At 43.1% G+C, this 16,350-nt stretch overlaps 1 protein-coding gene across 1 annotated transcript; it reads right to left on the bottom strand.

Annotated features, from left to right (window-relative positions):
* Positions 1-6,375: 6,375 nt before the first annotated feature.
* LOC120840941 lies at positions 6,376-15,356 on the bottom strand. The gene is made up of 3 exons (XM_040211733.1): positions 15,311-15,356; positions 8,414-8,608; positions 6,376-6,419 (listed from the first exon to the last, which is right to left on the bottom strand). Exons 1-3 carry the CDS (start codon positions 15,354-15,356, stop codon positions 6,376-6,378), a joined length of 285 nt encoding a protein of 94 aa, XP_040067667.1.
* Positions 15,357-16,350: the final 994 nt, after the last annotated feature.

Below are 16,350 nucleotides of genomic sequence, written 5' to 3'. Positions count from 1 at the left end.
TGTACCACTCCTGTTACGATCTCATAAGAGATGGACAGCATCAATAAGGAAGAAAATGTCTGCAGTCACAAAAGCTGTTTATAAAAATTACCTTGTGACTTGAACTTCTTAGATTTTGTTATCTAGTGCTCTTCATAAGGCTTATGTCGCGTTTCTCATTGTTTGCATGTGCACTTTTCGTCTGCATATATTTTGTATCTGGCGTCAAATCATTTTTTTTTCTGCGCGCGTGGCATACACCTCTCATTTTCTGCTAACCTGTTTTAAAATATTTGTTTTAATTTAATCTTTTGTACCTCATTTTCAACAAGGGCCTTTGAAATTCCGAAGGTTGATGCTGTCGTTGTGAAATACGCTGACATTAACTTTACATTTAATGCTTGATCAGTACTTGGTTTGTATTTTTTATGGGAATAAATAAGTAATTATTATTTTCTAGCGCTCCTGTAGAGATACATTAGGAAGCTGATGTTGCTCTAAGTATCTCATTTATTAATGTGTTGAGAAATAGTTTTCCCCGAGGGAGGAAAACTACTTGTCCACACAAATTTCAAAGAGGGTAAACACTGGAACACGTAGCAGTTGCTTGAGTGATCAGACGAATCAGGTAAACTTAAGTTCCATTTTTTTTTTTTTTTTCAGAGCGAGACTTCAACAGTTGCCATTATTCACGGAATGTCAGATGAAGGTCGCAGAACTACAATCGTATTTTGTCAACGTCCGCTTTGTGTGAGACTCCTGAACATAGGCGTAGTCGATGGGGGGGCATCGGGGCTCGTGCCCCCCCTAATAAAATCCGGGGGGGGGGGGGGCAGAGCCCCACTTCCCCCCCCCCCCCTCCCCCCGGGCCCGGGCCATGATCCTTACTGATACGCTGTTTACGTGCCATGTAACGAGCTTCTAGTGGCGGCATGTAAACAAAATAACGCCCACGTTGCCTTTATTGACAAAATACATGGGAAATGGAATCCCAGCGTGTTTTCGTTAGCTTCAATCTCCAGTTCTGGCGAGAAGTTCTGGCAAGGACGAAAACGAAGGGAGAACTAGACAGGACGCGGCGTACTGCCTGTCGTCAAGCAATGGCCGCCGGTGAGGCCAGTGACGGGTTCCCGATTCGCGATCTAGACTTGCACTGTGAGAGTTCTAATGCATTACCCCCGCGAAGTGCTGCACGGAAAACAGGCCCCGAACGAACTTGCTGAATGCACCGAGTGCAGACTGATGCTGTCGCCATAGATGTTGTAGAAAAGTACCGACATCAAACCGAAACTAGCGCCTTTTTGTTCGACGTGATGGGTGGGAATGCGAGAGTGCCAGTCGCTGCCATCGTTTATCTATAAACGTTGGTTGCTGCAACGTGGAACTTACATTTGCGATGACTTCCAATTAAGCAACTCGGCTGTCAGAGATATCTACAGACGGCGTAAGTTTCCGAAACCAGCTGACTACAAAACAGCATACACTTGAGAAAAGTGATGGCACTGTACGCGCAAGAGCTTGCTTCGTTTTAAGCATACTATTATGAGTGAACCACTGAAAGGATACGGCTTAAATCTAGTTGTTCGGAACATCTAGCAATACGTTTCGTAAGACTTTTTATTTCCCTGGTGAGGGCATTGAGAACGAGAGCTTTCTCAAAACAAAATATGACGGGGCAAGATAGCTGCCGTTCAAATATGACTTTGCTTGAGTCTCGGGCAACGTCTTCATGTTTAGCCTTCCCGGACGCTGAGTGAATGCGTCACAGGTTTCTGATGTAGGAGTTTTGTCGAAAAATGCTCCACTTTTCACCCGCACACAGATGATGCGAGATCTAGCGGCCTCTGTGCTTGTCCTGGGCCTTTCATTACACACTGGATGGTTTCAGCGTCTGTACGGCAACAACACGACTCAAATTTTGCAAATAAAACACGGGTCGTCGATTCCTCCCATCGTGAAATATCAGACGCTTACAATTCGAGCTCGCGTTTGAGTTTGTGCCCGCGGGACGCGATTTCGAGCAGAAAACCAACTTTTTCTTTCAGTTCCGCTGCGCGAATTCCGCATCGTAGCAGACGAACTCTCGCCGTCTGCTCTCGCTCCTTGCCTAGGCGAGGCATGACGGGATTGTCGGCACTAGAGAACTCAAAGACAACGTACAGCGAGCGGCGTGAACGTTTGCCTCCCCGCTCTGTCTCGTGCTCTCGTGCACCGCCTAGGGATCGCGGGGGATTTTTCGTCAAAAGTTGCGAAGTTGAGCGCGCGCAGGGAGGAGGAAACTTTGCGGCGTTCTTTTGGTCACTCCCCCCGCTACGTCAAAAAGCGAAGAATGTTTTGCTCCACGAGTTTAGCTACCCAGTTAGGTGTATCTCATCACAGCTGAAAGTGCCCCGTACCAATTAGAAACTTTGTCGATGTCCTTCTAACTGCGCGACTTCAAGCGATCACCGAACGTCCGGCCCTTCTGCACAGGATCCACCATGAATATCGATTTGCATTGTCATGGACAGCTTAAGAAAAGTATGGCGTGGAGTGTCCAGAGCAACTTGTCATCGCTCTGCGACCAATGATATAGCGGAATTTCCAGATAAGAAGGCTAAAGAAAGAATCACGCAGCAAGAAGCATGAACAAAATCGGCTACGATTTATCTTTTAGTCGTCCTGTCGGTTACTATAGTCTTGGTGAGTCATTTGGTTAAACATTGGGATAATACACCTAGACGCACAAATATCTACAATTATAGCGTGATGTTCTTCTAATAAGATTACATAAGCTGCAGACTCCACGCCTCTTTTGTTGACAATAAAGCGTCTATTGCAAGCACTTGGCCGGCCTGTGTGCATCATACACCTGTCACTGCTCTTCACTCGTCATGTCATTAATGACTTTCAAAAGTAGCTCAAGCTTTGTTTTTGTTTTATCACTGGATAGTTCAGTATTAATGAGGGAAGAAAAAAACATTCAGCCAATCCTTCAATCTGACGAGGTCCAATGCTTTAAAACCAACGAGGTTTCTTTTTTACTTTTTTTTTTTTTTTTTGTCAGCTAGAGAGAGTGCATTGAGAAGCAGCTTTCTTCTTTTTTCGCAACTCCTCAAACGCTCCTCAGCGGTCACCGTCACCCTTGATGGAAAACTTCCCTAGCTGGTTTGTTTGTTTGTTTGCTTATTTTTATTTTTTTGACACAATTGTCAGGGAGGTTGGGACAAAAAGCGAAAACGAATCACCTGACTAGGTTCCAACCCCCGTTACAGCACTCAGCAGCAGGGCACAAGAAATGAATCAAAAACAGCATAAATCAAAAATAAAACAATATCTGAGAAGATGAAAATATGAGACACAAAAATGTACAATCTATTTTGATGTGAAGTATATTTGGAATGCACACTAGGCACATTGAAATATACCGTAAGGTATTTTTTGAAAAGAAACATAGACGCGATTGTCTGGGCTAATTGGAATACACAATAATTTCTGTTAAGAAGATCGGTTATCTGGTAGGATATTTTTTTGTTTACCGTAATTAGTTCTTATTTTAGGTTTTGAAAACTGCTGGTGTCTCAAGTTGTAATTTGTTTGCTTGGATAAATATGTTTCGTAAAATATCGCGGGATTCGTGTTTATTTGAGTACGAACTGAAATTGCGACCTTTAGGTAAAAAAGATTGTCTAACGTTAATATTTCATGTTTAATAAAGCTAGGGGAAGTCGATTCCGTCCAAGGTAAATTATCAATTGACCTAACTGCGCGTTTTTGCAATGTAAATAATTGCTTAATATTACTTGCTGTAGTCGTCCCCCAGACCAATAAACAGTAATGCAGCCTCGAGTGAATCAGAGATATATACAGTTGTTTTTTTAACCAGGCTGGAAGAAAGTATTTTAGCTTACAAATTAAACCAATTGATCTAGAAATATCCCTTCGGAGTTCGTTCACTTGACAAGTCCAGTATAGATTTTCGTGAAAACGAACACCAAGAAATTTAAAGGATTCCACGCGTTCAATATTCGAGTTTTGAAAATATATACTAATTTCGCTAATTATGGGCTTATTTTTTGCTCTAAAAATAATGTACTTAGTCTTTGCCGTATTCAGATCTAACTGGTTTCAGCCTAACCATAAATGAAGTTGCTCCAGCCAATTATTTGTTTCTCTTTCTATGCTATCCAAACAGTTACCAGTAAAGAATACATTCGTATCATCGGCATATAAAATTGTTAGGTGTTTTTGCGATGTTTACTATATTATTGTATGTAAAGAAGGAAAAGTAATGGCCCGAGAATCGACCCCTGCGGCACACCGTATCGAATTTTTGCTAAAGGAGAGCGCTTATCATTGAGGACGGTATATTGAAAACGTGAGGTCATGTAACTGCTTATCAAGTTTAGCACACTGCCTCTTATTCCATACAGCGGTAACTTTCGGAGTAGGATGTCGTGTTTTATAGAATCAAAGGTCTTCCTGAAATCTAAAAAAACACCCAGAGTATAGCACTGATTTTCAATATTGTCTATGATTTTGTTTTTGATATTTAGCAGTGCCCTTTCAGTTGATTTACCTTTTTGGAAACCATACTGGTTGTTTGCAATAATATTATGTTTATTACAGAAATCACTTAAACGTTTGTAAATAGCGCGTTCCACTACTTTAGAAAAAACCGGAAGTACTGATATTGGTCTATAGCAGAGGTCTCAAACTCATTCGAGTGTGGGGGCCAGATTGCTCACCCCCGAAAGGACGAGGGCCAATGGAGAGCCCGCCGCCCCCGCCCCCCCCCCCCCCTCCCCCCCCCCCCCCCCCTCTTCTCTCTCTCTCAGTTGGCCCTCGTCCTTTCGAGGAAATGTTTTACTATTTTTGGGACAAAAATGTAAATAAACAATCAGCAGTGGTGTTCCACGCTGCAAACGTCAACTGTCCCCGTAACACCCCAGAGATTTTCTTAAAGGAGCCTTGTGTTTTCTGCTTTTTGTAAGCTCACCGTTTTGCCATCTTTTGCTTTCATTTGCATATACTTTGGGCCAACTCCTGATGTAATAAGAGAATTCAGTGAAACACGAACGTATGGAAGTTTTTACTATATCGAGAACAAGCACACCGTCGTTGACCCGTCTAACAACTCATTAGGCTCAACGACATAAGAAAAAAGAAAAAAAAAACCTTCATATGGCAGTTTTTTCTCTTTTTTTTTTCCGGAGGAGAAAATACCTGCATTTTAGATGTTTTTTCGTCAGCTAGATTCCCGAGCTCATAGCTTTATCTTCGGCAGTTGCTCCTGCTAAGCAACAATTCGTGCAGCCGAGGTGCCTCCCTGAGCAAAGAGCTCGCACTTGTGGCCCAGTAGTGGTTGTGCCGTTCCGGTTGATTTACATGAGAAAAGGCCGAGAGGCAAATATTTAAACGAAGTAGTACTCCGTCCAAAAGAAAACAGAACATGTTATATGAGCAGAGATCTTTTTCGATCGAAAAATAATCGACAATATAAAACTATTGTTAATGGTGCTCGAGGCATGGAAATTGAGGCTCGAATCCGTGGAAGGCTTGCGGGCCGCATCGCAATGAGTCGCGGGCCGCATGCGGCCCGCGGGCCGCGTGTCTGAGACCCCTGGTCTATAGTTATTCATATGATTCTGGAGATCACCTTTATGGATGACACAGACTTTCGCTATTTTCATTTTTTCTGGAAAGATACCGGTACTTAAAATAAGGTTACAGATATGTGCGAAAGCGGAGTAGATATGAAAGAGGAAATTGTGATGGTTGGGCCTCTTCACGATTTAGAAACTCGTTGGAAGTTTCTTTTTTTTTTTGTGTGTGTATTTTTATGATCATTTGCATTTGACTGGGCACTTATATGCATACATTTCAAATCAATAATTTCACCCAAGTTAGGCTCGATTTTGCGCACCGTCTCTTTTGTTAGTGACGTGGATGCTCTAGGTTCCAGTTTTGATGTCGGAACCACCAGTAGATCAAACAAAAGTTTCCATCTGCCTCCAGTGTGAAAAAAAAATACAACGAGAATGGACGGCCGACATCATTTATATGCAGTGATTTACAAAAAATTCCTAAGATTGAGGTGATTTATGACAAAATGATTGAATAGTTTCTCAAAAATTATGATAATCATATCGCGCCATTCCGGCGAATGATCAGCAGCTGAACAAAGCAACCTGACCCGGGATTATAGTTAAAGTATGCTTTTCTTGCTAACGAAAGGGATTTGTGCGTAAAGCGTGAAAAAAAGTTATATTTATTTAAGGTAAAAAGAACAGAAGAATATTTTCACTGAGCTCCAACATTTATTGTAGACACGAGTCGTTTCAACTTCGTTTTATTGTAACCATTTTATCAATAATTTTGGCATTTTGTTCGGACAACATAGATCACATTATCTGATCAAAATGCATCGTACTTGTTTAGCCACTCCAACACTAATGGATCTGAAAAAAATAAAGCATTTGTTTTTTCAAGGTTAGCATTTGTGCACATTTCCGTCCGATAAAAATAATAGCCGTGATTTAAAATAACATTCTCCAATTTATTTTTTAATAGATCGGTAACAACGTGAGGAACGTATGTTAAATATAAGCATGTGTTTTTATGTCTAACTGAAATTAGGTTTCATTATTAATGTTCTTGTACTAGAAGTACGTACTCATACACTTGCGTGATGCTTAGCATAATCAAGAACATTATTGCGGGGTATTACTATGTAACCTTGAAAGATTCTGAACTAGTTCAATAATCATTTTGTATCAAGGCCGACTGTACTCATATTCAGGATGACCTTGTGGACCCTTTTTATGTAACAACTAGGAGCGAATTTCCAGACTAGTAACTTTTAGAAATGGTAAAGATCATATTAAACCATGTTTCCATAGTTTTTTTTTGTTGTTTTTTTTAGGTCATGCCAACAGTAAAGACAGGAAAAAAGCGATGACACTGTATCTTAATATATTTCTGCTGAAATATAAAGAAGAATTCACCTGCTTTATAGGTGTGTGTGATTTTAATTCGAACATATCACCGTATTTACTCGAGTAATAGCCGCACTGTTTATAAAGAAAACCTGAGGGTTCGCTTTTCCGCGGAGCACGCAGATCGCCAATCACCGCGATCAAGAGCACGATTCCAGCTGTTTACAAGACAGAGATAATGTTTTCGTGCGAAGATACCATCTGTGAAGATTGCATTTGTGTGTGGAATCGTGCTCTCGATCTGGTTATCCGCTATGTTGTTTATGCGCAACGCGACGATTGGCTCTATATGCTTTTGTAGGAAGGTAGACGGAAGGGCCTTGTTCATAAATAGTGCGGCCATTACTCGAGTAAATACGGTATTTTTAAGAACAGAGGGTCAGACGTTGCCCCAATTTGTCATGCCCGGTGGACATAAGATCAAGGGATAATCGTATAAGTTTGCTGATTAACTAAGATAAGTTAATTACCTTTTTAAGTAAAGGTTTTAGTGTTCATTTTAAAATTACAGTATTATCGGTACACTATGGAGGCCAAAGCGATTGAAAAGGGTTTGAAGGATGTAACGAATTTTAAGATATAAATTGATAAATATTTACGCTTTTTTAAGCCGATTTCAAAAATGCGTGCCCGAAAAAGCGCCGCAAACCCTGCCCACAATGACGTTTAGAAGAGTGGCGTAGTCGTCTTAGTGATGACGTCACTTGTGTCGTCGGCGCACTCATCAAGGACACGCTGCCGAGATAGTGACGACATGCTTGAAATAATTACGTCACTCTTCCAAGCGTCTTTGTGGGCAGGGCTTGTGGCACCCTTTTCGCGCGCAATTTTTAGATTGGGCTAGAAATGTGAAATTTGATAAAAAAATATATATAATTTGCACCAATTATATTATTTTTTCGGGTTTCTAGAACTAATTGGCCTCAACTGAAACAGGACCCCTAAAACCACAATGTAAAAAGTTAATTAGCCAGCTTACGATGACGACTGTTCACTCACCTAACGTCCGGACAACATGATAAACACACGATGAAGACGGCACTTGTCCAACACTCATCCCCATTTTCTAAACAATTATGTTCAAATTTATATCAAACATGAACGGCCTCAATAAAAACCTAGAAAGTTTAACATGTACACTGATGAATATGGGGCGCAATAACTAATTACAGAGAAGGTTCGAGTCTGTATAATGGGCTCACCACTGAAAAAATCTAAGACGAAATCAGTGACACGCTGAACGGCGAACTAAAGCCCAGAAGAGTAGAGCAAATGTTTTACTTGTAGAAAAATGTTGCTGTTATTTTCGTGTTACTACGTATTAAAAATTTTTTATCAATTTTTGAAGAAATGAGTTTAGCTACGATGCTCACATAGCTCCTCTGATAAAGTTGAGTTACTTGTACCGTATATAACAGAGATATGTCACGGATTTAATTTAATCCGTTGACGCTTACCGCAATTTTCTTCGCACTCCGACTCAGTAAGAAAGCAGTTCCATGGAGGACGACAGCGAGATCTATACATAACTGTTTGGCAGTGATTGGTTCGTGAATTGAAACTCCATCCTTCTTTAACATTTGCTCCTCCTGGTCCTCCACGACCGCCATTGTACAGGGGTGCACATCTCGGTTTTGCTGTTGTCAAGAATCCTTGGGAGAGAAATGAAACAATAAAAGCTCTCTCCTCACATTTACAGCACATATTTCAAACAATTGTTGGCTAAAATGTAGCCCATCAACACACTGTGACTGAAGGATTAACTAGCCTCAAATATATGTATATACAGGGACATGAAAGAAGAAACTATTAAAGAAAACCGTCATGGGCACAGTGATCCTCATTGTGTTAGTCACTTAGAGGTTACACATTCCAGGGCGCGGCTATTCCCTAACATACAGTTATCGTTCGGCAACCATTGAGATTGCAGAATTAGGCAAATTATATACCGAAGAAATCACGAAGCAAACCGCGAAACATAATAAGTATCACTGTGCATTTCGTGGGCTCTCAGTGATTCCAGCTCTTCAACGCATCCAGGGGGTTGGCTTAACGTCATGAGCCGCCTCCGCACGGCAATGCATTCCGAAAGCATACCTCGGTTAATTCTTTTGCCCACACGTTCTCGCGAATGCTAAGGGTCCCATGAAGAAGGATATGAGCCGAGAAACTGAGGGATAGAAGAAGACGAGAGCACGCGGAGGACGTCAGAACGCCGTGCTCTGGTTCGAATGATTAGTGATAAGCCTAAAGCTAGCTGTTTTTGTCTCCGCTGAATTCATAAAACGCGTTTGTATTCGAAAGCCAAACTTTTGACGCCAGTCTTCCGCGTTCTAAGGGGCTTGACGAGTGCAATAGAAACAACTGCCGCTTACTTTAGGTATATCCACTTATCATTACAACCAGAGCTCGGATGCTCTGCCGTCCGTGGCGGCTCTCGTCTTTTCTTCTCTCTCAATTCATCGGCGCATAGAGTCGCTCCGGCACGTGACCTTCGCCCATGAATTGTTTACTCCGTTCACCGCTAAGCTGACAGTGTGGTGGAAGCTGCATGCACGTGGAACCAGTCCGCCGTCGGTCTTGCACCAGGTGATCAAGTTATCTGCAAGTACGGCGATCGGTTGATCCGGCGAGTAACTGGCTTTTACAACCCTGCCAGCTGGATTGTGAAAGGAGTACAACATCTGCGATGTTATGGATGTTTCTGTGTGGGCGAACGACGAAGCGGTGGATGCGTGAAAAGAGGTGGTGGCTGACTCGCGACGTCAGCTTCTCGTTCAATTGCCCGTTACACGAAGTCCATTTCAACAATGAACAAAGATGTTTCGTCCTGTGCTCACCAAGCGAAGCTAGGATCTCCCACTTAAAGGATCAAGTAGTTGATTCCTCAGGTGACATATCCTAGCCGCGCTTGATGTGTACAACACAATACAGCTAAGGCGTGCGTGCATTTCCGAGGAATGCAGCAATTTACGTTGTGAGACGGAAAACCCTTCGACAGCGACGTCTCTTTAGAACCAAGGTCGCTTTACAGCGGAGCGGTTAAGGGCTAGTTTCCCCAGGATCATGTCCCCTGGGTTGCCGCCGTCGCTCATAGATGGCTGTAGCTGTCCAGAGCGCTGTGTTCGGCGATTGTCCGCTGGCCGCCGTCGCTCGTAGATGGCGCTACCTTTCGAGCCTTTCCACTCTGACTTGCCGACTTGCGGCCGGCCATTACCTCGTTCCCACCATAGTTACAGCTTCCCTGGTCTTCCTTCTCCACCAAAGTAAAAAGGATAACATTTTTTTTTTTAAATTTGAGTTGAAATTTAAATGGAAATTATTTTTAAGGCAATTTTTCAAGACTAACTTGCACTGCCATTGTTGCCCTATTGGAAATGAGAAAACACAACAATGTGCTAGCGCGTTTTCTCCATCCACGATTCTCGTAATGCTATCCAAGAATTTGAAAGGCTACATAGGAATACGAGAAATGGAAAGGCTACTTAGGAATAAAAGAAATTAAAATAGAAAAAATTTCGTTACATCATGTAGCAATAAGCATAGCGCGTACAAATGCTGCTATTTTTTTTTTTGTCATTCTAAGTGCGGCCATTCTACAGCATTTCGTTGCTAACTAAGTAATAACTAAATAGTAGTTTCAATATTTTTACGTTGGCTAGCGAGAACGACCAAGTTTCTCCCTCTACCAACTTTTTTTAGTTTTTATACAAAATAATTTGGTGTTTTTATATCAAGTCAAGCAATGTTTTAGTGTTAAATTGTTTGGTTGGATCAAAGAAGTGTCATGGCCGAGTTTCAATTTACTGAGAGAAGTCGCAAGCCGAACAATTCTGTTTCGTGTTTCCACACGTCTTTCTTCTTCTATCCGACCAGGACAGAAACTGATATTTCATCGTAAGATGAAAGCCTGGGAGAGTTGATGATAACAGTTCATATTAGCGGCAACAGCGCGTAACAAACAATGACAAAAGGAGAATAGACATAGAAGACCACACACCTCTATTTTTTCTGTTTTTTTCTGTGTTCTTTTTTCTTGTTTCTTACAAGCTGTTGCTGCTAATATTATATTTCTCGCCGCCATCGGGAATCTAATCTCATTTCTTCACCTCTTCTTCCCTTTAGTTCAAACGCAGTAAAGTTTAGTACGCAAAATCTTGAGTAAGCACGGTCGATTTCAAGTCTTAAAGTAAGACTTTAAGGAGACAAAAAATGCTGTCTGCGCATGTTGCGCTAATTAAGCGGCGGAAAGTAGTGAGTGGCTGCAACAAAATGAAGATCGTTCATTTCTGTCTTCCGTCTCAGCGTTTGAACGATGACATTTTTCAAACTGCTCACGTGGATACTGACCCCACTAAGTACGTCAGTGCACTCTATTACAAATATAACACTCGAAGACATTTTTCCCTGAATACATCAACAGGGTGCTTATGGAATGGCGGACCTAATTGCTCCTGCGAAAACTACTCATCGCGCAGAAACGCGGTTCACACTGTAGTGGCCCGTGCCAAAGGGTTCACTAGAAGGAAATTGAATCGATTTTGAATTCGAGAAAAAAAAAAAAACACTTAAAATCGTCTTCGTTTTGCCTCCAGGACCACGAATGTCAAGATTATATTTCAATTTGGTTTCAGGGGGGCAGCAGAAAATTGTTTTCGAAGTACCGCTACAGCCCTCTTTCGCGAGCGTACCGTCATATCCAGAATTTTCAACGCTATTAGATGAACTCAGTTACGGAACTGCTCATAGGGGCTACTTGCACGAGCAGTACCCCCCCCCCCCCCCCCCGCCCCTCCCCTTCCCCCTCTGCCTCCACGGCTCGCCTCCCATCGTTCAACGCGCCGGACAGCTTCAATATATGGTAACTGCAGTGTATTGAATGGAACGCGTACGTTTCGAAGCGCAGCGTCTAGATGGCGTTCCACCGTACACTCTGGAACACACAGTTTTGGAACGAAAATCTAGATGGCGCTTCAAACGGCGGGGGTTATTGAGGGAAGGGGAGAATGGGGGGGGGGGGGGGGGGGGGGGGGGGGGTACCACCTCCGAGGGCGTCTCATAACTGAGGTAATCTAGAAACAGTGGAGTTAAAACCACTATATTAGCTGCGCTTAGAGTATCGGCACTCCGTTCCCCGACATTGTTGTGGGTGGCGGCCATTTTTGTCCGTATGCCGAGCAGACGCAACTGCCGATCGTCATGATTCAAAAGAGGGACTTCCGCAGCATTAGATTCGGTGTAAGGAAGTTCATGTAATATTGCTTCGCTCTGTCGCGAACTGTTTAAACATTTGTGGAGGGCGGAAAAGCGTTTCCTGTGATTTCAGATAAAGCTTCAGATAACTGGCAACCATGATTTTAAGTCACAATATGGCCAAGTGTCGTTGTTCTGAAGCGAAGCTTATTTAGTGGCACTCACTGATCTCTATTCTAGTAGGCTAGATCGCGGATGGGGAGCCCGTCGGTGGACACCAGGCAATACACGCAAGTCTATGGGGGAAAAGCACAAAAGTAATAATATTGAAGCATGTACGCTGGGCTCGGGGGCGAGGTTTTATGGTGCGCTGCGATGCTTATGTCGGATGTTTGGAGATCAAATCGGTACTCGTCAAGCGTGCGAACGCCGATAAAAAAAAAATCGAACGCACCGGAGCACCTACGGCTGAGCTGGTAGGCTTGCTCTCGTAGTGCAGTAAACAAAAGAACTTGACGTCAATGAGACCGTCCTCGGGGAAGCCCAGAAGTTGATGAATGACAAAGAAGTTCCATCTCGACAGTAGATTTCCGGGAGTGAGCGAATTCTGCTTAGCAAAGCCTTCGAGCTTGTCGCCTGCTAAACCCAACTCAACGAAACCGCCACCGACCCTGCGGTAACTCTAGGTAACTCTCGCCTCATTGAGCTGCATTACATTTTTTGCTCAACGGAGTCATTCTCGACCACAAAATGTTTGTTTTTAAGGATTGCAAGGGCTGTCAGTTTTAATCTTTCTACACAAGCTATTTGACGGGATTATCGAAAAGCATCCAAAAAGTTTCAGTGCTGACAACATTTTAGAAACATCGGAAACGTCACTTTGTCTCGTTCTTCCCATAGAGTCTCATGCATTGGCTGGTGTCAATCAACGGCCGCCGGTGGCGACACTCGGCCCCAACTGCCGAGGCCGCGGTCCGCGATCCTGCCTACCACAATAGAGATCAGTGGATGTGGCACTAGTTGGAGTTATCGCAATCTCAGCTGTGGCGCATTTTCAGCGTCTATCAAAGCTATGCACGCGCACTCTTGCGATTTTCAAAAAAATAAAAAAGACGTTCTGACTGGTGTCATAACGAAGGAATATAGACTTTTCCACACGAAACAAAGTGCTCCTGACCGGTTCTATTTTCAGTCTTTGTGCGTATGGCGCGTGATTTGCTCGTTTTCCGAAGCGACGAACATGCGCGTGCTGGGCTCAGGAGATCGGACGCTGGACTGAGCACTTGTAAATATTCTGCATGTCTTCGCCTTTCCAATAGAGAAGATACAAAGTAGATAACCGAAATAAAGCGTGCATAAAACTGGCGTGCAAAGGGCCATTTTATTTAGATTTTTTTTTTCCTTTCGAACAGTTAGAAATGAAGACACCAGCACGCGCAACGCGTGTATCTACGCTCCGCGCATTTTTTTTTTTTTTTTTTTTTTTTTATCTTTGGTTAATTTGGAAGATGGTTTAGGGCAAGCGCCGCCGCCACGAGAGACACGCGCTTTGCTGCCCCAAGATCTGGGTATGACGTAACGACCGGACGGAGGTTTTTCATATTTTCTCGCGTTTAGTTACATTACGTTACATCTTCACGGCAAGACCAACAGGAAGTTGTGATTCACGGGATAGAAGTACTCTAAAATTCACCTCCAACTCGTATCTTTTTTTTTTTTTTCCAGAACCTCTAACTTTTTTTAAGTAAAATAAGTAGCGATCAGTATATTCGGATAATTAATGACTTTTTCCTAATTAAAACATGAAATGATAATTTTACGGGAATGATTTAAATTAGGAACTTCATGCGAATAATACAAAATACTAAATAGACCGAGCTCACTAAGCGTTCCACGAATGCGTGGTGCCACCTAAGGTGCCTCAATGACCTTCTGTTTAGAGTGATGCCACCCTTTGTAGTACCCGATGCCGACAGCACGCGCTCACGGGGAAACTACACAGAAATCGACGAAAACAAAATGTCGCCATAGCACAGTCAGCGCCACAGACGCGTGCAGGGACACGCTCTTTCACGCGCTTCTGAACAAAAAATAAATGTAAAAGTGGGAACAAAATGGCCAGATGTCTCCACCCTAAGCAAAGCGCACGTGAAGGCACCCTAGTGCTGCCATAACTGTAGTTCGCACAGTTAGGGCAGGTGCACGTGGGCAGGTGCAAGTGCACGACATGGCTCGTGTCGACTCGTGCTCGTCTCGCGCAGAGCTCCAACATGGTTGTCGCGCGTGCAGGAAGACTACACCTCCGATGATCTATGCCGGCAGTGGCGGCGTAACGAAACTAAATCGAAATATCTGTCTATTCTCACACATTAAAATGAGGTGACGCACACGAAGTGTTTTACGGCGTTCCGAAAATTAGGGACTTTTAGCAAACCGTTACCGCGTTCCGCTACCGCACTACCGAAGCATTTGAAACATGCTTTGCGCGCGCCCCGTGGTCACAGTATCACCCGGGCACGTTTTTGAAAGCATGCTTCAAAGGCTCCGGTAGTCCGATATGAGGAATAGGGTAATGGCCGTGTTTCACTAGAGCGACAGACAGAAACAAAAGACAGCGACAAGGCTCAAACCCATCCACCATGCTCGCGACGGTACTTTTGGCAGGCGTTTAGTCGTTCGGTGCTCGTGAAGTAAGCACGAGCGATTGCAAACCTGCCAAAGATACCCTCGCGTGCATGATGCTCGTGTTTGAGCACAGCCTCCTTTATTCTACAAAGACTTTCAAATCGCGAAAGGCTCTGGTTTGAGGCTTGTCGCTGTCGTTTGTTTCTGTCTATCGCTCTAGCGGGACACGGGCATAAAGGTTCGATCAAAGTACCTATCCTCAATTTGTAGAAGTTTCTGGTTTTGCTTTCTTATCGGAGCTGTTATGTTACAAGAGTAATGGTTCACAAAAAAAATATTACAAGGTTTTGCCGTTGATTCGACAGACATTCCACCTGGAAATAATGGCCAGCCCTTACAATAGTTATCAATGAGTTTCAATTGAGTTTCTAATGTGGTCTATGAGAATACGATAGAAGCTTAATTGAAACTCATTGATAATTTTTGTAAGGGAGTACGACCTAAGCAGTTACAGAATAAAAAAATGTATTACGTACCTGATGTATCAATACAGATAACGACGGCAATCAGAAGGAGCTTCATTGCGTGTATTGATGTACTTTAGAAGGGAGTTTCTGTACAAAAGGCTTCGCATTTCAGCTCATTTTGAGTTTTTATTCTTAAGGCAGGGCGTAAGACTTACGTAGGCAATTGCAACATTCGAAATATCAACGCCCTCGACGAGAAATTTCAACTGTAGTTATAGTTCCAAGTCCACGAGAAGTAAAATCGAAATAACATAAACGGACAAAAAATATAGTCACAAAGCGCACCTGCTTTTCTTTAGCAATATGTAAACATCGAAAAATGCGCGGTGAACAAGAATAAACAAAAACTCAAAGAATAAATAAAAACAAGAAAACCCTGCTCTTGAAATGACTCTTGATCGAACCTAAACGGAAATATTGAAAGAAACAACTATGCTGTTCTCCAATTAAAGGGGCGATGCAACGATTTGTGTACTTTGCACAAATACCGCTTAAAACGAATCTCTGACTTTAAAGACCTACAAAGGACGCATTCGTTTTTCACCACACGCAATAGAAGCCGCAAACAAAATTTAATAAAAACCAGCAGCGTTCACCTCCTCAACTCGCATCCAGAACAAGTGACCACGTGGTCTGGAGAACGATTATATGCCGCCAATGTTGATCATAGCCACGCGCTGGGGTTGGCAAAGCACAGGACACGCGCTGAGTTCCAGACATTGTTATCGTTCGGCTAGTGTTGTCATTGCAGCGATTGGACACGGGCAATGACACCGGCAGCTACCCGAATGCTTGTCGACCCATTGATTATCACGAGCCCAAATCGTAGGCACACGCAACGCTCGGGTCCATTATATGAGCCGCATTCAAATATCGTCACTGGGGGATATTGCGATCCTCCAGCTACGTCATCAAGTTTTGCGAAGGAGAGGTGGAAAGAAAACGCTCGCTTTTGTCCTTGAAATTAACATCGCAACATAGGGGTTTTTTGACCAGTGGCGTTGCGTGCGAGTGTCCTTGAGTACCACTCGTGCCAGTAAGATCGAGTA

This window comes from Ixodes scapularis, unplaced genomic scaffold, assembly GCF_016920785.2.
Source record: "Ixodes scapularis isolate PalLabHiFi unplaced genomic scaffold, ASM1692078v2 PGA_scaffold10__122_contigs__length_95168666, whole genome shotgun sequence".
Taxonomy (NCBI): Eukaryota; Metazoa; Arthropoda; class Arachnida; order Ixodida; family Ixodidae; genus Ixodes; species Ixodes scapularis.
This window is presented reverse-complemented; position numbering and strand designations above follow the sequence as displayed.

Bases quoted from the DNA above. Each gene is read 5' to 3' on its own strand.
- LOC120840941 (XM_040211733.1), bottom strand. From the start codon at position 15,356: ATGAAGCTCCTTCTGATTGCCGTCGTTATCTGTATTGATACATCAG. The intron at 8,609-15,310 runs GTACGTAATACA...TTCTCTCCCAAG, and splicing joins TATCTGTATTGATACATCAG to GATTCTTGACAACAGCAAAA. The intron at 6,420-8,413 runs GTAAGCGTCAAC...TATTTTTTTCAG, and splicing joins GGAGTGCGAAGAAAATTGCG to ATCCATTAGTGTTGGAGTGG.